At 38.2% G+C, this 25,174-nt stretch overlaps 1 protein-coding gene across 1 annotated transcript in view; it reads left to right on the forward strand.

Annotated features, from left to right (window-relative positions):
* Positions 1-387: 387 nt before the first annotated feature.
* LOC136858640 (myrosinase 1-like) overlaps positions 388-25,174 on the forward strand; it is an 82,632-nt gene continuing 57,845 nt past the window's right edge. Inside the window, exons 1-4 of the mRNA XM_067138345.2 lie at positions 388-482; positions 3,788-3,921; positions 4,005-4,139; positions 13,659-13,781. Coding sequence (XP_066994446.2) covers positions 3,814-3,921; positions 4,005-4,139; positions 13,659-13,781 — 366 coding nt within the window. The 5' untranslated portion in view covers positions 388-482; positions 3,788-3,813. The remainder of the gene's footprint in view (positions 483-3,787; positions 3,922-4,004; positions 4,140-13,658; positions 13,782-25,174) is intronic.

Consider the following 25,174-nt stretch of genomic DNA (forward strand, 5'->3'; position numbering starts at 1 on the left):
CAATATTGGTACAAGCCCATATTTATCAACAATAATCCAGCAGTACACTTTAGTACCGTTGTTAATATTCCACCCATATCCCGAGCAGTTCAAGGATACAGTACAAATGTACTTATAGCAGCTTATCGTAGCTAATCCTTGATCTGTGCTCGGCTGATAGGAGACAGTAGTTGATTACCCCAAAAATTGTCGTGTATATGTCTTCACACACAAAAGACGACGTATCATTTAATGACCCATTCTCAATTAGGCTTATCTCCTTATCATGGGATAACCTGGTATATATAAACGGTATTGGGTGTGGTGGAGGACCACTGTCAAAATGGGCTCTTCAACACGATCGTGTCTCCTGCTGCTGGCTCTAGTAGTGTTGGTTCATGGCGCGGCGAGGTCCCGCGCAGCCAGCAACCGCTTCCCTGATGACTTCCTCTTCGGCTCTGCTACCGCAGCCTATCAGGTGGAGGGAGCCTGGAACGAGGATGGTAAGAAATTATTTTTCGATCAAACTAATTACATGTGACTTACCTTAAAGTACTGTTGTTATTCCAACTAACCTTATCCGATATCGATTAATATCGTACGCTGAGCAATCATCAAACCTTGAAAGCAAAAATCCAACTTGGCAGTTGAAAAATAAGATCTGACCATTTGCAATACATATTTATTAATAAGACACACACACACACTCATGTCTATTTTCTTTCTTGTTGTTACTTCTGCAGCTCAACCCCAACCACTTCTGCTGATTTCCAGTGTTTTAATGTGTGTTGCTTTGAGGTTAAAATCTCTAAAACATAGCGCAGCTCCGTTCGGGTAACGTTTTGAAATAATCGGTAACACTCATGGTCAACATATACCATATAATATATGTATATATATACACTGCCTAACAAAAAACCTTAAGCACCCAGGAGTGTTTGAAAGTGAATGAAACTACATATGCTGAAAGACCAAGTGCTTTTATTGAACTGATTACGATATAGAATGAAAGAAACAAGGCAGTTCACAGTTACAGGTGGAAATTTATGGGCCAGGTCATTAGGGCGTCGCCGCCACCCCCCCCCCCCACACACACACACCTTCTTCCCGTTCCTCCCCCCGGCTGAACGCATGCCCTTATGCGATTCGGAATCGTGTCAAGCAGCCTATGGAGCCTCTTCTGAGGCAAGTTCGTCCACAGTTGTTGCAGTGCAGCTCCAGATCCCGCAGGTTGGTACTGGGGCGTTGTCCCCTTCCAAAGTCATCCCAAACGTGTTCAATGATGGAGAGGTCGGGGGACCTTGCTGACCAGTAGCGGCGATTGAGAAGGAAAAGTGCGGGGGCAAAAAAGAATTGTAGACAACAAACAGTACCAGGGTTTGCGGATATAGCAGTTGGGGCGGGGGGGGGGGGGAGGGGGGCGTTATATATACATGGATGCTGAAAAAGAAAGGTACAAAGTGGTAAGCTTTTTTATGCTCTCTGAGCGAATTTCGACAGAGGGGTAAAGGATGACAGTTTACCAACTTAGAAAACCAAACCAAACCCCATGGCACTACAGCTCTTGAAGGGCCTGGACCTACCAAGCGACCGCTGCTCGGCCCGAAGGCCTGCAGATTACGAGGTGACGTGTGGTCAGCACGACGAACCCTCTCGGCCGTTATTCTTGGCTTTCGAGACCGGGGCTGCTACCTCACCGTCAGATAGTTCCTCGATTCTAATCACGTAGGCTGAGTGGACCTCGAACCAGCCCTCAGGTTCAGGGTAAAAATTCCTGACCTGGCCGGGAATCGAAACCGGGGCTTGCGGGTAAGAGGCAGGGACGCTACCCCTATACCGAGGGGCCGGCCTTTTTACCAGCTTAAGTGCGGTAATAATACTTTTGTGAGATTTATATTCAATACTATACAATAAAACTTTCACCATAGGAACAATATTACACATTTATTGCAATTAAATAAAAGTACGGCGTGATTATACAATTCAAATAATTTAGTATTTGACTACACACTAAGAAACTGACAGACACTAAACAGACTTGCAGACTGACGAATGCGCGCGGCAAGCGGGTGAATCATCATGACCTTGGCAAAAAATGTATACCCTGCTAACCTTCCTCACAACATATGCAAAGTGTCCACTACTTGCTGTGGCGCTTAAAAAAATCGGATATCCGGGACGAACGACATTTTGCGCGTATTTCCGCTAATATTTTTTTTTTGCTAGGGGCTTTACGTCGCACCGACACAGATAGGTCTTATGGCGACGATAGGATAGGAAAGGCCTAGGAGTTGGAAGGAAGCGGCCGTGGCCTTAATTAAGGTACAGCCCCAGCATTTGCCTGGTGTGAAAATGGGAAACCACGGAAAACCATCTTCAGGGCTGCCGATAGTGGGATTCGAACCTACTATCTCCCGGATGCAAGCTCACAGCCGCACGCCTCTACGCGCACGGCCAACTCGCCCGGTGCTAATAATTTTGTTAAAACTATGAATGAAGGAAAGAATCAGTTGATAAGACAACAGGGCTTGTACAAATTGCCTTTTTAATAATTCCTAGTTTCAGTTGGCTAAAATGGAATAAAAATTTAATATTTTCTCCACAAAGTGGGGAGCAACTGCCCCCCCCCCCCCTTAATCGCCGCTACTGTTGCCGAAAATCGGAGGACCTTAACATGCTCTAGGCAGTTCATGGACACACATGCTGTGTGTTGACGTGCATTATCTTGTTGGAACACTGTCTCAGGGTGCTGTGCCATAAGGGGTAGGACGTGCGGTTGCATAATGCTTGTGACGTATGGCTGTGGCATCAAAGTCTGCCGAAGCACTGTTAGAGGTGACTTGAACGCATATCCTATGGCTCCACACACCATGATTCCAGGGATTACGGCTGTGTGTTTTTCCACAACATGGGCAGGATCTGCCCTCTGTCCTCGACGCCACCAAACCCGCACACGACGGTCATCGGAGGTTATGGAGAAGCGGGACTCATCACGGAACATGATGCGACGCCAATCGTCCTCTGTCCATGCCTTCCTGGCAAGCGGCCTCTATTAACACTAATCGGAAAGAATGTGGAAGATACCGACCTTCAAAGAATGAAGGCATCGGCAAAAGAAAGGGAAGGTTGACGAAGGGGGTGAAAATGACTCCCTCGGCCTTGGAAACCTAATAACGTCGGAGTCGAAAGAGAACAAGAGTTGACCAAGGGAGGTTGGATAGGAAAGATGAAAGTGAACAGCTTGACAAAAGTAAGTGGAAGCAATGCCAGACTCAGCTACGGGAACTGTGGTTGCCAACCCATGCTCCCAAATTGAGAGCCACAGGTCACCCTTTTATTTACGTCTTACGACAGGCGGAGGATACCGTGGGAGTATTCTACCACCCCCACCCATAAGGTATTTTATTGCTCCTGTATCTTTTGTTTAAGAAGCGCCCCCGAACCAACCCCATACCCGCTGGTCAAAAATTCTACCCCACTGCCCCTTCCCCGAAAAATATTCCTGGGTACGACCTTGCACTGAATCCATGGGTACGACCTTGCACTATATCCATGGACGGACGGCAAAGGACTCTCGTGTGCTGTGACGTTAATTCGGCCTTCGTGGCAATGATGAGCTCCTGACGTCTAAGTTACCTGCTACACTAACTTGGAAGCGATGCCGCACGGATGCCAGGTGCGGTGTATGACTACTAAATTATCCATAGAGTAAGGCGGAGATCCCAGCAACTGCACCATGGCATCGCGTTGGTATCCTAGTGCTATACCTCCCTTAGGCAGCTAAAGAGAAGAAACATCTCTGTTGCAGGCAAGGGCGAGAGTATATGGGATCACATGCTGCACGAACATCCGGAATACTCAACGGACCGGCAGAATGGAGACGTGGCAGATGACTCATATCATCTCTACAAAGAGGATATAAAGATACTAAAAGAAACAGGGGTGAGTAGATTTCTTCTCTTAATTTAGGAAAAACGTATTATGTTGTTTTGCAACTTACTTTCTGAACGTTGGTATTGTTTCAGATGAATCAATACCGCTTCTCCATTGCATGGACTCGTATAATGCCAACAGGGGAAGCAAACAACATTAATCAAGCAGGAATAGACTACTACAATAACCTGATTAATGAGGTGCTGGATAACGGGATACTGCCAGTGGTGAGTGGATTTTTTAGATACTATTAATGCCGAATCGGAGCCGGTCAGTTGCTTCGCCTGGTCAAAATACGACATAAAATGCCTCCTGTTTGCATGAGCTACAGTGCAAAAATTCCCCCCACTTTAATCAGGAAGTTTTCCGTTTATAAATACGCCACAACAACCTCACTTTCATTACCATATGCAGATTAATGAATGTCAATATAGGCTTTCTTGCAAAATTCACACAAATAACTGGTGTTGTAAAAGCGTGGCTAAAATATCGGTCAGCTTCGGTTAGATAAACGTCGTCATAAAACTTAAAATGTGTTTAAAAACATAACACACTGATCTCTAAACATGCAAGAATTAAAAGGAACAGCTCTAAGAATTCAAGTCGAGTAATCCGTTCTTGACAGAATACAGTTATTTTATCTTATGAAACTAATTATTTTGCCGAGGCTTCTTCGCGAAACATTAGTGTCATGCTGCGTTTCTTTGAGAACTTCTATGAAATATTTGGAAGGCTGGCGTTGAAAAATATTCAATGAAATGATTCTCGGTTGTTTATAGTGCGGCTAGATGATAGTTCTATCCAATACACAGGAGGGAAACTGGTGAATTCTGATCCGAAGGTGTCCAAAATTTAGTCGGTGAATTCCCTCATTGCCGGTACTTAGTCATTTGGTTTTAATACCATTGTATCTACGAGGAATTCATCCATATCTTCGGGTTGCAGAAAGGAAGCCCAAAAAATCAACGAACTTCCCTCCTCCTCAATACATGGCGCATAGTCTCGTTTGATTATTCGACGTCCTAGCCAAATGGGAGGCAATTTACATGCAATATTTCTAGTAAAGTAAAGAAAATTGATGAATTTATTTTCATCCTCCTTGTTGAATCTGTGAGATTTGTTGATTTATTGTTTGCAATCATATATAATGATGCCAGAGAATTGGACATAATACGGATAGACTGAAAAGAACGAGCAGGGACTATGAAGTCATGATCAACAACAACAATACAAAAGTCATCGTGGACAAATATGGGTAGAGAGCTGAATTTCAGGTAGTAAGGAGAATCGTCTACATGAGAATTCTGATCTCGGAAAAGAGAGACTGCTTGGATGAGAAAAAGAAACGCCTTGACTTGCAGAAATCATTAAAGAACAAGGGGAGTGTGTGTGTGAGGATCTTCAAAAGGCAGAAGAATTCGGAAAGCAGTATGTAAACATGGCTGGTTAGAGGGATAATGTCCAGTTAGAGGAAGTGACTAACACTAAAGAAGTGTTACAATTTACCTATGATAACAATGACATTTACAGTAAGGTACGAAGTTGAAAACTAGAAAAGCGGCCGGAACTGATAAGATTTAGGGGGTTATACTAAAGACAATGGGTTGGGATATAGTACCATATCTGAAGTACTTATTTGATTATTGTTTGGTCGGAGGAGCTATACCAGATGATTGGAGAGTTGCTATTGTAGCCCCGGTGTATAAAGGAAAGGGTGATAGACATAAAGCTGAAAATTACAGGCCAGTAAGTTTGACATGCATTGTATGTAAGCTTTGGGAAGGCATTCTTTCTGATTTTATTAGACATGTTTGTGAAACTAATAACTGGTTTGATAGAAGGCAGTTCGGTTTTAGGAAAGGTTATTCCACTGAAGCTCAACTTGTAGGATTCCAGCAAGATATAGTAGATATCTTGGATTCAGGAGGTCAAATGGACTGTTTCGCGATTGACCTATCTAAGACTTTTGATAGCGTAGATCATGGGAGACTACTGGCAAAAATGAGTGCAATTGAACTAAACAAAAGAGTGACTGAACGGGTAGCTATATTTCTAGAAAATAGAGAATTAGAGTAGGCGAAGCTTTATCTGACCCTGTAATAATTGAGAGGAGAATTCCTCACGGCAGTATTATTGGAACTTTATGTTTTCTTATATACTGTATATCAATTTTATGAGTAAAGAAGTGGAATCACAGATAAGACTTTTTGCGGATGATAACTATTCTATATACAGTAATAAATAAGTTAAAATTGTGAGCAACTGAAAATTGACCTCGATAATGTTGTAAGATGGGCAGTAGGCAATAGTATTATGATAAAACGGGGTTAAAAGTCAGGTTGTGAGTTTCACAAATAGAAAAAGTCCTCTCAGTTTTAATTACTGCGTTGATGGGATGAAAGTTCCGTATGGAAATCATTGTAAGTACCTAGCTGTTAAAATAAGGAAGGATCTTCATTGGGGTAATCACATAAATACGATTGTAAATAAAACGTACAGATCTATGCACATGGTTATGAGGGTGTTTAGGGGTTGTAGTAAGGATGTAAAGGAGAGGGCATATAAGTCTCTGGTAAGACCCAACTAGAGTACGGTTCCAGTGTATGGGACCCTCACCAGGACTGCTTGATTCGAGAACATCAAAGAAAGGACAATAAGTTCCACCTTTTCAATACTATATATTGTGTGAAAGTTTTACATTACAGTTAAAACATCACAACTTTTGTACATTCGGTACCGGTTTCGACAGATTCCCTGTCATCATCAGCCGAGAATAATTAAACAAAGACAAGTATAGATCATGATTCTTATGGTGTGATTACAATGGTGGATTAAAAATATACATTATATGATTAAAATAGTATATAAATATATATACACAAATAAAAGGTAAGTAAAATGGGAATGGTCATTATTCTATGAGGTGTACACCTTAATATTTCTAATTAAACGGTTAATTTGTTAAAAGAGATTTTGTTCTTGTAATATATAATTAGGGCCTATAGTGAAATTTGATTGTAGGCTTAATTCTGTAATATTTTAACTTTTTGACCAGTCAATGCATTGAAGTTATGTAGCCATGTTTGACACATTAAAAAGGTAAACAAACATTTAGTCGAATGGTGTTCCACATAAAATATGTACAATAAAATTCGATTGGAGCTTCAACTTGGACTTAAGAATGGAAGAATTATATTAATGTTCAATGCAAGCAGAAATAGATGAGTTAATTTTTTTTTCACTATGTATTGATGTTGATAGTTTAGAATGTCCATTGAACAGTTCAATATGTCGATTTGTATTCTGGAATGGTTTACATTATTTTTAGAAATAGTAATTGAGGTTCTTGCTAAGGTGGTACTTGAAGATCTTGTGTTGTAAGTTGTGAATACATAAATGATTTGGAAAGATCCTGATCCAAGTCGGAACCTATAAGAAATAAAATGCTATTTAAAGTTATATGAAATCGGAAGGGGTAAAAAATTCGCGAAATATTAGCGAAATGAAGGACTCACCTCAGGTGCCAAGTTGGTAGTGGATGTATCGGAGTGGAACTAACAGGCTGAATGTGAAGAGACGGACCTCAGAAGGAAACAAGGAGGGGCGGAGTTACTGAGCGAGGGGAAGAGGGTGCGCGGTGGAGGCGGGGCTATAATCGGGTGGGCGCGGACGGCGGTAGGGGTAATATGTAAGCGTGTTATGGATTGTTTTGAAGATAGATCGATTTTTGGGGATTTTAAGATTGTTCAATATTTTGATAAACGTATCAAATAAAATCGTAGGTGTGTCGGATAAATCATTGAGATTAAAATTTGAATTATGGTACTGATCAAGTGAGATGTAAAATTGTTCAGTGAGATCAAGTATAGGACCTTTATTTATTATTTCAATGGTATCTATATCGTGGTCTATGCCATAAAATTTGTGTTTATAGTCGTGTATATGTTGGCCTACTGCGGAGAATTTTCTGTATTTAATTGCATTTACGTGTTCTGTATATCTAATTTTGAACGATCTACCGGTCTGTCCGAGGTAGGTACTGAGGCAGTCGTTACAATGAAATCTATAGACACCTGACTTTTCAAAGGGGTTGGAAGGGTTGATTGAGTTAGAGTTGTGTAGAATGTCTAGGTTTCTATTATTAGTTCTGAAGGAAATGTTAATATTCTGCTTCTTAAATATGTTTGTAATATTATGGATATTGCGGTTATAGGTAAAAGTTGAAAAAGTTTTTGATTTAGTAGTTTGTTTAATTAGGTTCGATTTTGGGCGATGTCTGAATTTGCTGATTATATTTTCTATAAAATTCTTATTGTAGCCATTATGAAATGCGATATTGCGTATAGTGTTTAATTCTTTATTAAGGTCTGATTTTGACATAGGAATATTGAATGCTCGGTGTACTAGGCTATTGTAGGTAGCCCGTTTATGATTAGGGGGATGAGTAGAGTCCTGTTGTATTGTCGTAGCAGTATGTGTGGGTTTTCTATAAACTTTATATTTAAAGGAAGATGGGAGTCTAGTGATAGTGAGATCTAGAAAATTGATGGTATTGTTGACTTCGGATTCTAGTGTAAATTTAATGTCTGTGTCGATAGTGTTAAGATGTGTTAGAGTGGTAGCTGCGTCTATAGTGCGTTGGTCCATAATAATAAATACATCATCGATGTACCTGGACCAGAGATGTATGTTGTTAAATGTTGCATTATTGTCTATTTTTGCATGTTCTAAAAAATCTAGATATATTTCTGCTAAAATGCCGGAGGCTGGTGAACCCATGGCTAGGCCGTCCTGCTTGTATATTATTTTATCGAATGTGAAGTAGTTGTTATTGATTAAAAGCTTCAAGATAGACATAAAGTCAGCTATCTCAAGTTGACTAAGTTGGCTATGGTTGTGTAGATTTTGAGGGATAATATGAAGGAGTTTTTCTGGTTTAATACTAGTGTACATATTAGTAACGTCAAACGAGTGTAAAGAGTGATATGGTTGAAGTGTAAAGTCATCTAGTTGTTTAATAAGTTGAAGTGTATTCTTTATAGAATTCTTGGACTGAAAGGTGTAGTGTTTTTTGAGGAATTGTTGAGTGAATTGTGCTGCTTTATACAAAGGACTAGGTCTATAGTTTACAATAGGGCGTATTGGGACATTAGTCTTATGTATTTTAGGTTGTGCTTTGACAGTGGGAAGTCCTGGGTTCATATGAATTAGTTTACTTTTTTCACTGTCGGTTAAGAGAAAGGATGTATTTTTAAGTGTCTGTTTTAACTGCCGTTGGATGGCTTGTGTTGGATCTTTGTTAATTATTGTAAAAGTGCTGTCTACTACACCTTTCAGTCCAAGAATTCTATAAAGAATACACTTCAACTTATTAAACAACTAGATGACTTTACACTTCAACCATATCACTCTTTACACTCGTTTGACGTTACTAATATGTACACTAGTATTAAACCAGAAAAACTCCTTCATATTATCCCTCAAAATCTACACAACCATAGCCAACTTAGTCAACTTGAGATAGCTGACTTTATGTCTATCTTGAAGCTTTTAATCAATAACAACTACTTCACATTCGATAAAATAATATACAAGCAGGACGGCCTAGCCATGGGTTCACCAGCCTCCGGCATTTTAGCAGAAATATATCTAGATTTTTTAGAACATGCAAAAATAGACAATAATGCAACATTTAACAACATACATCTCTGGTCCAGGTACATCGATGATGTATTTATTATTATGGACCAACGCACTATAGACGCAGCTACCACTCTAACACATCTTAACACTGTCGACACAGACATTAAAGTTACACTAGAATCCGAAGTCAACAATACCATCAATTTTCTAGATCTCACTATCACTAGACTCCCATCTTCCTTTAAATATAAAGTTTATAGAAAACCCACACATACTGCTACGACAATACAACAGGACTCTACTCATCCCCCTAATCATAAACGGGCTACCTACAATAGCCTAGTACACCGAGCATTCAATATTCCTATGTCAAAATCAGACCTTAATAAAGAATTAAACACTATACGCAATATCGCATTTCATAATGGCTACAATAAGAATTTTATAGAAAATATAATCAGCAAATTCAGACATCGCCCAGAATCGAACCTAATTAAACAAACTACTAAATCAAAAACTTTTTCAACTTTTACCTATAACCGCAATATCCATAATATTACAAACATATTTAAGAAGCAGAATATTAACATTTCCTTCAGAACTAATAATAGAAACCTAGACATTCTACACAACTCTAACTCAATCAACCCTTCCAACCCCTTTGAAAAGTCAGGTGTCTATAGATTTCATTGTAACGACTGCCTCAGTACCTACCTCGGACAGACCGGTAGATCGTTCAAAATTAGATATACAGAACACGTAAATGCAATTAAATACAGAAAATTCTCCGCAGTAGGCCAACATATACACGACTATAAACACAAATTTTATGGCATAGACCACGATATAGATATCATTGAAATAATAAATAAAGATCCTATACTTGATCTCACTGAACAATTTTACATCTCACTTGATCAGTACCATAATTCAAATTTTAATCTCAATGATTTATCCGACAAACCTACGATTTTATTTGATACGTTTATCAAAATATTGAACAATCTTAAAATCCCCAAAAATCGATCTATCTTCAAAACAATCCATAACACGCTTACATATTACCCCTACCGCCGTCCGCGCCCACCCGATTATAGCCCCGCCTCCACCGCGCTCCCTCTTCCCCTCGCTCAGTAACTCCGCCCCTCCTTGTTTCCTTCTGAGGTCCGTCTCTTCACATTCAGCCTGTTAGTTCCACTCCGATACATCCACTACCAACTTGGCACCTGAGGTGAGTCCTTCATTTCGCTAATATTTCGCGAATTTTTTACCCCTTCCGATTTCATATAACTTTAAATAGCATTTTATTTCTTATAGGTTCCGACTTGGATCAGGATCTTTCCAAATCATTTATGTATTCACAACTTACAACACAAGATCTTCAAGTACCACCTTAGCAAGAACCTCAATTACTATTTCTAAAAATAATGTAAACCATTCCAGAATACAAATCGACATATTGAACTGTTCAATGGACATTCTAAACTATCAACATCAATACATAGTGAAAAAAAAATTAACTCATCTATTTCTGCTTGCATTGAACATTAATATAATTCTTCCATTCTTAAGTCCAAGTTGAAGCTCCAATCGAATTTTATTGTACATATTTTATGTGGAACACCATTCGACTAAATGTTTGTTTACCTTTTTAATGTGTCAAACATGGCTACATAACTTCAATGCATTGACTGGTCAAAAAGTTAAAATATTACAGAATTAAGCCTACAATCAAATTTCACTATAGGCCCTAATTATATATTACAAGAACAAAATCTCTTTTAACAAATTAACCGTTTAATTAGAAATATTAAGGTGTACACCTCATAGAATAATGACCATTCCCATTTTACTTACCTTTTATTTGTGTATATATATTTATATACTATTTTAATCATATAATGTATATTTTTAATCCACCATTGTAATCACACCATAAGAATCATGATCTATACTTGTCTTTGTTTAATTATTCTCGGCTGATGATGACAGGGAATCTGTCGAAACCGGTACCGAATGTACAAAAGTTGTGATGTTTTAACTGTAATGTAAAACTTTCACACAATATATAGTATTGAAAAGGTGGAACTTATTGTCCTTTCTTTGATGTAAATCTTGTTTCAATACGGAACCTAAATATGAAATTCTTAACGTTAAATGATTCGAGAACTGGAAAAATCCAAAGAAAATCAGCTCGACTTGTTCTGGGTGATTTCAGACAAAAGAGTAGCGATACAAAAACGTTGCAAAGTTTGGGCTGGGGAGACTTGGGAGACATGAGACGAGCTGCTCGATTAAGTGGTATGTTCCAAGCCGTCAGTGGAGAGATGGCGTGGAACGGCATTAGTAGAGGAATAAGTTTGAGTGGTGTATTTAAAAGTAGGAAAGGTCACAATATAAAGATAAAGGTGGAATTCAAGATGTCAAATTGGGGCGAGTATTCATTTATAGGAACATGATTTAGGGATTGGAATAACTTACAGAGAGAGATGTTCAATAAATTTCAAATTTCTTTGAAATCGTGCAAGAAAAAACTAGGAAAACAACAGATAGGGAATCTGCCACCTGGTCGACTGACCTAAATGCCAAACAGTATTGATTGATTGATTGATTGATTGATTGATTGATTGATTGATTGATTGATTGATTGATTGATTGATTCAATAACTTTTATTCGTTCGTTTTTTGGAAAATCCACTATGGGGGTGAAAGAATTGAAAAATCAGTTGAATTATTTGTATGAGGATACTTATATCGAAAAAAAATCTAATGTTACAGACGTGAAAATTAGTATAAACAAACACACATTTTGGGGGAAATCAATTTAGGGTGGTTGGGTTGAAGAAGGAGTTGAATTCTTTTTATGAGGATACGTATATCTCAAAAGTGAAAATGTTAGTCATGATAATTAGTATTGTTAAACTCCTTTATGAAGAAACATGTATTTTGTGTTTTGGGGAAAATTTACTTAAGGGGGAGGGTGATAAGTAGTGAAAAAGTTAATTTCTTTTATAGAGATACGTATATCCTAAAAACTGAAGGTTACAGACGTGAAAATTGGTATTTAGAATCTCCTTTAAAAGTAAAGAAACACGCATTTGGGGGGGTAATCAACTTAGTGGGGCGTGGGGGTGAAAAATGAGTTGAATTATTTCAAAACTGAATATGTTACAGACATGAAAATTTGTATTTGGAATCTTTCTTCGAAGTGAAGAAACATTTATTCTTTTATTTTCGGAAAATTACTTAGGGGGAGTTGAAAGCATTGAAAAATTAGTTGAATTAGTAATATGAGGATACTTGCATCTTAAGAAACTAAAGATGTTACAGACGTGGAAATTGGTATTTGGAATCTTCTTTAAAAATAAAGAAACACGTATTACTTTTTGTTTTTGTAAAATTCACTTAAGAGGGTAAAAAGAATTGAAAATGGACCGATGATCTAGATGTTAGGCCCTTTAAACAACAAACACCATAATCAAAGATTTTAAAAATGAGCACCAGAATATCTACAGGATATATAAAAAACAGACATGAAACTTAGTATTTTGAAAGTCGTTGAAAAGTACAGGACCATGTATTTTCTTGTTTTTGAAAAAGGCACCTAACGGGAGTGAAAAGTTAAAAAGGAGTTGAATTACTTTTTATGAGGATACTTATATCTCAAAAACGGATGATGTTACTGACGTGAAAATTGGTATTTGGAACCTCCTTCAAAAATAAAGAAACATTTATACTTTCTTCGAAAAATCCACTTAAGTGGGGGTAGGGGTGGGGATACTTATATCTCAAAAACTGAAGATATTACAGACATGGAAATAGGTATTTGGAATATCTTTTAAAAATAAAGATTTTTTCTCAATGTATAGTTCTATGTCACGTGGTCATCTTATCCGCAAAAGGTAATACCACAAACGTGGTTTACAAAGAGTTTCTGGGGTAAATGAAACACAATTTTTCGGTGAGTTTTTATACCTTAGTGATTTTCAGATTTAGTCTTAGTACAGTATCAAGGAACGATTATTTTTAACAAATTACGAAATCCACACGAGCGAAGCCGCGGGTAACTGCTAGTTTGTATATAATTTTATCTTTATTCACAGGTCACTATGTATCACTGGGATCTCCCTCAGTGGCTTCAGGACCTGGGAGGATGGACCAATCCCATCATTGTTGACTACTTCGAGGACTATGCCAGAGTCTTGTTCGAGAACTTTGGTGATCGGGTAAGTTCATCTGTCTGAGAAGAAATCGTGTCATACAGCAGATATTCAGGGAAGTAAAATGGTTAGAAAATAGTCCCTGGAAAGCCGAAAGAGCTACGGAAGAGTCCGTGTAAAATCGGAGAGCATAAACTTTTGTTCATTTTGAAATTATAATCTATACTTCTATACAGAGTGGTCGGAAACAATGTGAATCGGATATATGAGCATTAGAGATTTGCTCATACTGATAAATAATTGAAAATAAATAATTAGATATCTCACGCCGTTGTCATTTGATCAGGTGCTGAAATTAGCCAATCTTATCGCTTAGCGGGCGACTTGAGATGTTCTAAATCTGCACGTGGCTTACGACCTGCTTGAGAGCAGCTTCTCTAGGGTAGCGACTTCAACAAGACCTCTCTGCAGATAGGCTCGGACCATAGCAAGCACGCTACGGTGACATTGGCTGAAACGCACGGTGCGTTAGTGCTTGATGCACATTTCTTGGCATGGCTCTCAAGCCCAAGCAAGCCACGTGCTGATTTAGCAACATCGCCTCGCAAAGCCCATTGAATTCGTCCGCGAAGCGATCTGATTGGCTAACTTTAGCAGCTGATTAAATGACAATGGCGCAGGATATCGACTTATTCTTTTCAAATTTCCTTACAGTATGACCAACGCTCTAACGCTCATATATTCGGTTCACGTTGTTTCCGACCACCATGTAGCCTATAGACTCCGCGCGTATAGCAATGTGCTGCTGCGGGTGGAAATTACGAGAACTACGTAGGGGCACCTTCATCAACAGCTGACCACAAGAAGCTGGAATATGGGTCATGTTTACGTATTGAGTCATTTTATAGTAGACCTCTATCGCTGAATCCCTCTCTATGTTCTTGTCTAAAGCCGTATTCTTTATTCTTTATACTTTATTCTTTATTATTATTATTATTATTATTATTATTATTATTATTATTATTATTATTATTATTATTATTATTATTATTATTATTATTATTATTATTATTATTATCATCCAGATCACAGTAACCAAATACCCAATCGATCCACTGAATGAGAAAAATAACAATGTTCATCCTAAGCCACCAAATTCCACCAACAGAAATTACCAACACAAATTCCTAATAAAATTAATAATACAAACGGAAATAATAATAATAGTAATAAACCCCAAACGTACTCCTTGGATATGCCATGAAGTCCGTTGGATACTCCGGAAACTTGACCCACCAAGTTTGGGTCAACACAGTAGTCATCCTCCGTACCTTCATGTCACGTCCATCGTCTCCCCTAAATATATCTATTGCCACTCCAAATTATGTTCTTTAAATAAAATATAAAAGACAAATTATACTCTACTCGTGTCCTTATACACTCAGCACTTTCGTCACATTCATCCTTGCCGTCACGGCACATTCCTTCACCGCTATTGTACTTCTGCTTGACCCACTCCGGATCGCCGAGTCCACACTCCCTTACATCACCAGTCTGGACTTTGTTTACATTCATCTGCTCATGTTGCAACTTTATCCTTGTGCTACTTCTCTGTTTCTGCACTTCATATTTAACCCTACCTAATCTAATTTAAAAACCCAGCCACACTCCACATTAAATTTGCCATCCCGTTTCCATGAAAATATACCATCAGTCCTTCTATAACTTAACAACTTCTCCATACTTCTCCAAGACTTAATCAATAGTACCTCCATAAATAATACTACAACAGTAAATACACCACCACTTCTCTATACTTCTCCAACACCACATTTCATCATACCAAACCGCCATCCCTTCGCCTTCATCCCTTACTCACAAGTTACTCATAATGCAATACCAACACAACTACCATCACTTCATCAATAAATAATACTCTCCAACACCACATTTCATCATACCAAACCGCCATCCCTTCACCTTCATCCCTTACTCACCAATTACGCATAATTCAATACCAACACAACTACCATCACTTTACCATCTTCCCACTACAAGAATAAATAGCCCATCAATAAATAATTCTACAACAATAAATACACCCTCATTTCTCTATACTTCTCCAGCACCACATTTCAACATCAAGCCAACATCACTTACCACTTACTCGCTCCATCAATTCAATACCATCACATAAATTTGCCATCAGGTTTCCCGTGAAAATATACCATCAGTCCTTCTATAACTTAACAACTTCTCCATACTTCTCCAAGACTTAATCAATAATACCTCCATAAATAATACTACAACAGTAAATACACCACCACTTCTCTATACTTCTCCAACACCACATTTCAACATACAAAACCGCCATCCCTTCACCTTCATCCCTTACTCACAAGTTACTCATAATTCAATACCAACACAACTACCATCACTTTAGCATACTTACACCTTCAACCCTTACTCACAAATTACTCATACACCACCACTTCTCTATACTTCTCCAACACCACATTTCAACATCAAGCCAACTTCACTTACCACTTCCTCGCTCCATCAATCCAATATCACACATATTCACCAATATATAATACTACAACAATAGATACGCCACCACTTCCCTATACTTATCTAACACTACATTTCCAAATACCAAGCCACTTTCACTTACCACTGCATCTCTTACTCACAGCTTTTACCATCTTTACATTACAACAATAAATACACCACCATTTTCCCTACTTCTCCAACCCCACCTTTCAACATTCATTCATCAATAAATAATACTACAACAATAAATACATCCACCACTTCTCTATACTTCTCCAGCACCACATTTCAATCTACTAAACCTCCTTCACTTACACCTCATACCATACTAACAACTTACTCATATTTCAATACCAACATATCATTAAATCATACTACAACAATACATACACCACCACTTACTCTTAGGTTCCATACCAACACATCTACCATCACTCTACCATCTACCACTTACTACTTCATCCCTTACTAACAAATTACTCGTAATTCAACACAACACATCAATAACTCATGCCACAAAAATAAATACACCACCTCTTCTCAATACTTCTCCAACACCACATTTCAATAAACTCTACCGTCTTCACTTATTCTGTCATGCCAACGAACATCATTTCTCAACTCTACATTCTGTCGTCAAACCATCTTTAACTTCGCTATTCAATACACTAATGTTTTTTGCTTCGAGTAACAACACCCCTCTTATTTTCACCTGTACCCCGCATGTCTGTCAATTTTCTGTGCCTTTCTGCTTCTCTACCAACTCTCTTGACCGCCATTTCATCCCTATCTTCACTCTGTTGGTTTCCTTTGCCTCCCACTTGAGCTCCACTCAGGTCCCTTAAACTTCTGCTTCTCCCTCTGCTCCTACTCAGATCCATACTCTCCCAGATCGCCCCTGACCTTACCTTTTTACTCTTCGCTTCTCTTACTTCACTGCTTTCATTTTCCTGCCTATACTCTTCACTGATTATTGTCCCATTTTCACTTTGCCCCTCTCCCTGCCTCACTTCACATAGACTACTGATACCTTTGGTGTTTTGCCTATCATCGCTACTGATCGCTGCTCTTCCCTCTTCTTCTTCGTCTTGTTTTATCTTCATTTCTAAGTCCAGCAATCTGTTCACAGACCAGGTTCTCTTCCAGTTGCTGCCTGTCACCACTAGTTCCTGTCCTTTGATCGTTGCTCTCAGCCCCTGATTTATAGCTCGTATCTTGTGTTTTCTCAGTATTTTTTCATTCCTAATCGCCTCCATTCCCACGTCTCTCTTGATCCATATTTTTCCCTCTGCACATTACCCGCATTGCCTAACACAGCATCAGCCATCAGCGTAGAAAACAGTTGAACTTTGATAGCCCTGTTGCCTCTAATTCTCCCCACTCTCTGCACATCATCAATGTCCACTTCACTAAAATTTACTTTCAATTTCCCCTGCATTAAGTCCACTACTTTGTAGGTTGTAAGCACTTTATCTTCTCTCAACTCCTCCAGCACACCATATATAAGTAGGCACTTCTTCCTGCGATTTAAAGTGTTGGCTTCCACTTCTGCTTTCAGTTTCAACGTCTCCTCATCTAGCCGTCCTATTTTTTTCCTTAATGTTGCAACTTCTTCAGCGGTTTTTCCTCACTTGTGCTGTTGTATCGTCAGCCCTTTCTCGTAACCATACCTTCATTTTTTCAAACTCCCTGGTTTGTTCTTGAATCATATTTTTAAGTTGCTCAAAGGGGCAGACTTCCTCAACCACCTCTCTTATAATTTTTCTGAATTCTTCCATGTCTTCCCAGATCTCATCTCCACTAGATGTCGGACCTGGGTTCAGCTCAACCCCCCCAATCCATAGCAATATTATAACCACTGCCGCTGATAGCAATAATTCTCCTTTAATCTCCATTTTATACCCACCTGATATCACTTCATCTTTCTTCTGTCTACCCTGCCATCTTCCTATAGTTGCTCTGTATTGTTCCACACCAATCATTGTCGATAAACTCCACATAACCTTCCAGCACTCAAAACTCTCTCTCCCTACTCCCACTCCCGGGACCCTCCACGCAATACGTCCGCGCTCGACCGTGGCTTAAGCTGAACTGTAAAGCCGTTTTTAGAATCTAAGACCACATCCCCTATGTGTTGATCCGGTCATGTTCATGATGTAGATAATCGCTGTGATAGATTACACTGACATGAAGAGTAGAACCTTGTGTCCCTGTACATTCTTTATCCCAAGTTTGATTTTGTTTTGTTTTTGACAAAGTATATGATACCTACGTATATTTTTTCAGCTAATTTATTACCTTTCCCCACTTTACAATTAATATATCATCCTTCATAGTTTTGGCTTTACTCAATAAAACGACTAGTGGCTGGGTATAACGCGAAAGCGAAACCCAATAAATAAATTAAGAAGGGAATAAGTAGTAGTAGTAGTAGTAGTAGTAGTAGTAGTAGTAGTAGAAGAAGAAGAAGAAGAATAACTTTACAATGCTGTCTTCAGTTGACTATATATTAATGTCATAAATTTCGGGCAGAACTATATGCTTGTTGTTGGCTGCAATAATAGATAATGTAATACAAATGTTTTCTTCACGGCCTCATGAAAGTCATTTGAAAAGATGGTGGATCATAGCAGTAAATCGCAAGAAGTAATTATGGATTTATACATTTTAATTATTACAAAAATAACTCTCTACAACATGTATTTTAATCATTTTACAAATAGGTTAACAATTAGGAAGAAAATATTATAGCAATGTTATATCTGCAAAGCAAGCTGCAGTAGGCCATCATTTTTACATCGCACACATCATAAAACATACTCATTGTATTGTATCGCCGTAGTCATAATTATAGCCAGTAGAATAATAATAATAATAATAATAATAATAATAATAATAATAATAATAATAATAATAATAATAATAATAATAATGTACTGTACTACCGAACAAAGTGTGAAATTTTATAGTATTCCGTTACAACCAAACGAAATGTATTTGGAAAGGCAGTAGACAAATATAATCACACAAATAGGCCTCCATTACGCAGTATCAATAGTTCACAGAAACATAGTATTTTACATCCGTAAATTCATGTCCTCGTCCCGAGGTGGCGCATTTCTTTTCAAGCACATGCCTAATGGAAATGAGCTGGCAGTGTCAGGATTCAAGTTCGGGCCCCCGAGGAAGGTAGCCAGTAGCGCCAACCGTTATATTACAGAGGTGGACTTGATCATATTGTAAATACAGACACACAATATAAATAATCACTTATTGGCAACTTTAAGTGATTCTGAACTTTTCTTCTCATGCATAATTTTTGATAGTGTGCATGCGGTTTCAATATCAGGAATTTCAATGCGTCCCACATCAAACCTGAATTTTTTTATCAGAAAAAGTTCCTCCACTCTCTTCCCCTTGTTGTAGCTCTCTTTCCCTACGTTTGAGATGCGAGGTTGAGACCATTCACACGATCGATCAGAACGCGAGGTGACATGTTCTGAGCAAACTGCATAAGCAACAGCTCAAATATGCTTACATTTCACGGAAACAATTATTCGCCTTCATGAAATAATAACGATTGTTACCAAGACCTTCGTTAGAACACGTGGTTAGGTTTTAAATTAATTAAAATTAAAATGAATCGCCTCCCTAACAGCATTAACCTACGCTAACGTGATATCGCATTAGAAATAGACCAAGGATATTTTTCTTAAGACAGCATTGTTGAATCTGTATATGAACACTAATACATTATCACCGCTACTAATACATAAATTACTGCGTTGCCTCTATCTTGAAATGGTAGGATATCTAGTGAACCAATGTTTCTTTCTGATTACATCTGAAGTTCTGTTGCTCTGTTGCTATTTCCTGCGAACTGCTCTTCTTGTATATTTATTACATGACCACTTTCTGCAAGTTTGTTGCATAAAACACTCTGAAATCCCACTGTTATTATTTAGTCGGCCATGACAGCACGCGGTGAAACGCATTAACTTACAAAGTTCGCCACTCGCAGCGCAGCGGTGCATTTCTCCCACCAGCGCACGGAGCCTATAAAGAAAATGTGAGTTTTTGTACATGTGATGGGCAATCTCAGAAGCTAGGGGACCGGTTTTGAAATTTCTTTCACCATTTGAAAGACAATGCAATTCAGATCAATACAGGCTACCGGTGTGTATCACTCCAGAATACGGAAGGGTTCCCGTGAGATAGGTGATTTGGGCCCTTTGGCACATTAGCATAGGCTAATACAGGAGAAATAAATTAGAATGAGGCAGAGCTCGTGTAAGCCTCACGACGCGAAGAACAAATCTCGGTAGGTCCCTATGGGACCAAGTTTTAAGGCCCTGAAACCAACCTTTTCAAGACATTGGCACCAAATTCGCCCGCTGTATGAATCGGATGAAGAAATTATCGGCTGTACGCATAGCAACGTCAGCTCAAGAGTTCTAGAATACAGGCCTGGTGTTCAAAGTAGGCACGTGCGTTGAGTGAAGGCAAGACCAAGGAGAGATTCTGTTTGAACATAGAGCTCATAGCTACCGTTAATCTGCAAGTTATTGTTTCTGGATCCACATTTGCATACTCTTATTAGTGTAATGACTGAGGATAGCACCAAAGTACTTTTGCTATGCAAAGGACCAATTTCTAACTAGCGTTAATCTGCTGATATATTTATTATTATTATTGGATCTACATTTCCATATTCTCTTCTTATCAGCATAATGATTCTGAATACTACCAAAGTGTTGTTTCGCTATTTACAAGAGATTATGTTTAAATATTTTAAACTCACAGACAGAGCTAATCTAGCGAGATACTCAGTAAAATATGTAGAGGAGGCTGGGGCAGAGGCTAATGTGCAAGATGGCGGCCGTGCGCATCTAGGTACCTCTGATAATCTGTGGTGGAACTTCCTACCGAGTTGGCCGTGCTTGAGGCAATAGGATGACGTCACTCGTATTGCTTGCAGTGTAGCGTAATTTTTGAGCAGAAGGCTATGTTGTAGCTGAGAAGCTTACTTTTTCGGATAACCGGATACTAAGTAGCAACTTGCAGTGATACCTCGTGTTACGGGAGTGAGGAGTAAGGAGGGAGCTCTCTCGGTTCCGGTTATACTGCCAACGAATGGAAATCAAATCTGAATTGAATCGATAGTATGATCGATCAATATGAATTTTCTAAACCTTTATTATCTTAAGCTAACAAATGTGTCACACACACATTATATAACATTTCTCGATGCGAATCTTGTTCCTAGCATAAATTCTATAGTTTGGCTGTGCTGTGTAAACAACAACAGTACTAGTACGTAAAGTGTACGCAGAAGTCTCACGGCGAGGCATAAGTGATTCATAGTTTGTGTTTCAAAGGTTGCCAATACGAATCTCAAAGATAACCGAGGTCTATCGATTCAGCACTAGGGATACCAGGTATCACTAAAAGTTGCGCGAGAAATACTTCCTTTTAGAATGGTGATAACTTAGAAATTTGTACAACACTGCATGCTTCTTTTTCATAACTGTATGAGTTTGAAGGAGTAGCCACTAATATGTTTCATTGCTAGGGGTTTTAAATGTATTCCGTGTATTTCTTACGATAGAACTGACACTGGTTATTTATATTTCTACGTGAGATACAAGCATATAACTTACGCCATCAGATTCAAGTCGTGAGTTTCCGATACAATGTACACATTTTCATGGTTGTTCGATAATTTGTTTCGTTGCTAGGGGGCTAAATGTAGCCTATATAAGTCATATCTTATGGTAGAACTGACACTGATTTTTCTTTCTTTTCTGTACAAGTTACAAGCTTAGAACGTATGTTAACTGATCTCAGTGGTATGTTTCCGAACTAATTTATTAACTTTCATGTTTATTCGAAAATAGGTTCAGTTGCTAGTGGCCTAAATGTAGCCTAGGTATTTCTCATGGCAGAACTGACACTGCTTTTCTTTCTTTTCTGCATGAGCTACAAGCTTATAACTTACGCAAAGAATTCAAGTGGTGAGTTTCCGTTCCAATTTATTCACTTTCATATTTGTTCAATAATTTGTATCCTTAATTATGGGCCTAAATGTGGCCCATATATTTCTTACGGCAGAACTGACACTGCGTTTTCCTTTCTGGATGAGCTACAAGCTTAGAACTTATGCTAACTGATTTCAGTGGTATATTTCCGATCTAATTTATTAACTTTCATGTTTATCCTACAATTTGTTTCGTTGCTAGTAGCCTAAATGCAGCTCTCGTATTTCTTATGACAGAACGGACACTGCTTGCCTTTATTTTCTGCATGAGCTTCATGCATGTTATGCAAACAGATTCAAGTGGCGAATTCCCGATCCAAATTGTTCAATAATTTGTTTCGTAACTAGGGTCTAAATGTAGCCTATGTATTTCTTATGGCAAAAAAAGTCTTGGATGTTATTTTAAATGACTTTCAGAATAACAATTATAGGATGGGGGTGAACACATTTCTTAACTTCAAAATGCATTATATCCTCAACCGATCATCATAGAAAACAGATTTGTAGCTTAAAATTTATAAAATAAATTAGCCTATCCTCTAACTGGTTATATATCAACTTACCCCTAACAGTTTCTTTTCAAAGTTTTGGAGTAAAAATAACCTTGAACGTTAAAAAAAGTGTTGCATGGTACTTTAAATTATTTTAGAGTAAAAAGCTAAAGGGATCAAGGGCACTATAGTGCCAAATGGCTAAAGTGCAAGAAAGAGCTAATGATCACTAATGGCCTAGAGAGCACTAAAGGGCTAAAGGGCACTAACGGGCTAAAGGGACAAAGAGTAATAAAGGGCTACTGGGTTAAAGGACATTAAAGGATACTAAGAAGGTAAAGGACACTAAAGGGCTAAAGGGTACTAAAGGACACTAAAGAGCACTAATATACACTAAAGTGTTAAAGGATGCTAAAGTCAGAAACACTCAATTCCTGATTTTAACTTTACAGCTTACAGATTTGAACTCTAGAGATTTATAGCACCCGACAATATGTTTACATCACTTAGAGATTAAAAACTTTGTGTTCAGAACAGAAAAGACTTCACGCTACTTGCCTAATGAAAGAGCTGATATTCTGACATTTCCGAGACATATAACTAGAACATAATGTTTTAAGAAATAATACTTACCCGTAGCACGATGCAAAAAATATAGCTGTTGCATTGCTCCTATGGGACTAATGCGTATACATAGCTACCTCAGGGATTCACAACATTTAACCTACTATCTAATTGTTTTATCAGACTAAAACTGGGGACCTAACGCACGGATATTGCATTTACATTTCTCTAGTATTTACGGTGTCTCTTCTCCTTTATCTGGGCTCGAGGCTGGCTCTACACTAGAGGCGAAATGGACACCCTAAGGAGGGAAACAGCATGTGGCGGGCAGGAACATAACAAGGTGTATAGGGTGCTGTACTGTCGAGAGATAGCTTACAGGCGAGGTCTTCACTGTGAAGAGCTATTACTCAAATATTCCCGCACAACATAATTATTGCTCAATTTGTAAAATAACCAGCATCTTAAGAGGCTCTTAGAAGTTGCAAATGTTTTACGAGTAGGTTGGGGTCTTTACAGTATATTACGTCTACAAAGGGTAACAGAGGCTTGTTGTTAACATTGAGTTTACATGCAAACAGTTGATGTGTAGGAATCAGTAAAATGTGTTTTAATGTAGTTCGTGCTTCTGCAGTAGCGTTTCTAGGTACAAACTTAACGTGTTTTGATAGCAAAGAAGCGTTGAAATATTCTTCTACCTAATATTGCCTCTCTTCTTCCGGAGATGTTTGCATGATGACGGAACTTGTAATAGGCTTAAAAAATGAAGTATAATTAAAAAGCTCTGACGGTAAAGAAACGTTGACATCTTCTTCCTTTTCTTCGTCTTCATCATCATCATCCTGCTTCTATATTGAGGTGTGCGCAAAGTAACAGAACTTGTAGCAGGGACAGACAATGAGGAAGATTTGAAAATCTCTCGCAGAGGTGCATTTTAAACAAATAAAACAGTACTTGCTCGAGTACGTTTGAGCTCTTTCAATTTTCATCTCGATGAAGTTACACTACACGCATCTTCATGGCGTTGATCGTTGTAAGCTTTCTTGACCTGTCTTTTTAGTCTTTGCATTGAAAAATTGACTTACAAAATAGCTCATTGCGTCTTTTGTGATACCCCCAAGAGAAAGGATTTTCCACACTCTTTGGAAATATAGGTAGGAATGGGTTGTTCAAGATAGACTTTATCTTTTGCCAATAAATTCATCCTTAGAAATAGATCACACCTGAGGAAGAAAGAAACAGAGTGCTGTATGCTCACATCAGCAGTTTACTACAAACTAAATCTACTAGACACCTACTGCTCTCTACTTACATACTGTAATACAAAGCTGTGTAGAGTAGAACTGTAGTCTATACTAGCTTTAATAGTGTATATTTTATCCCTTCTTTAATAATGTGTTTTTACTGGTTTCTTGTAGTATAGTGTTCGACAAACTGAAGAGACTTTTTAAGTTACATTTTGCAGAAAACAGGCATATTTGTATTTTATATTCTATGCAAAATCTTGAGCTGTATTAGCCATTTAGCTCCTCAAGAATGAAACAATAAAAAATAAAAATCATAATGGAAACAAATGATAATAGCAGGTAAATCCTCAATTTTATTTTATTATAAATCTTGTGATCGTAAGTCACGGAACCAATTGTCCAGATAGTCTCTCCATCGTGAACACTACCATTAAAAACCACTGGCTAAAACACTAAACACTCACTACGCTGTTGTAGTCCTCATAAATCGTTATAGCAGTCAATATCTACTTTAATGTCAAAACCACGGCTTCATATGACCTCACTACCCTGGTATTCACCTTGAGA

This window comes from Anabrus simplex, chromosome 1 (genome assembly GCF_040414725.1).
Source record: "Anabrus simplex isolate iqAnaSimp1 chromosome 1, ASM4041472v1, whole genome shotgun sequence".
Classification (NCBI taxonomy): Eukaryota; Metazoa; Arthropoda; class Insecta; order Orthoptera; family Tettigoniidae; genus Anabrus; species Anabrus simplex.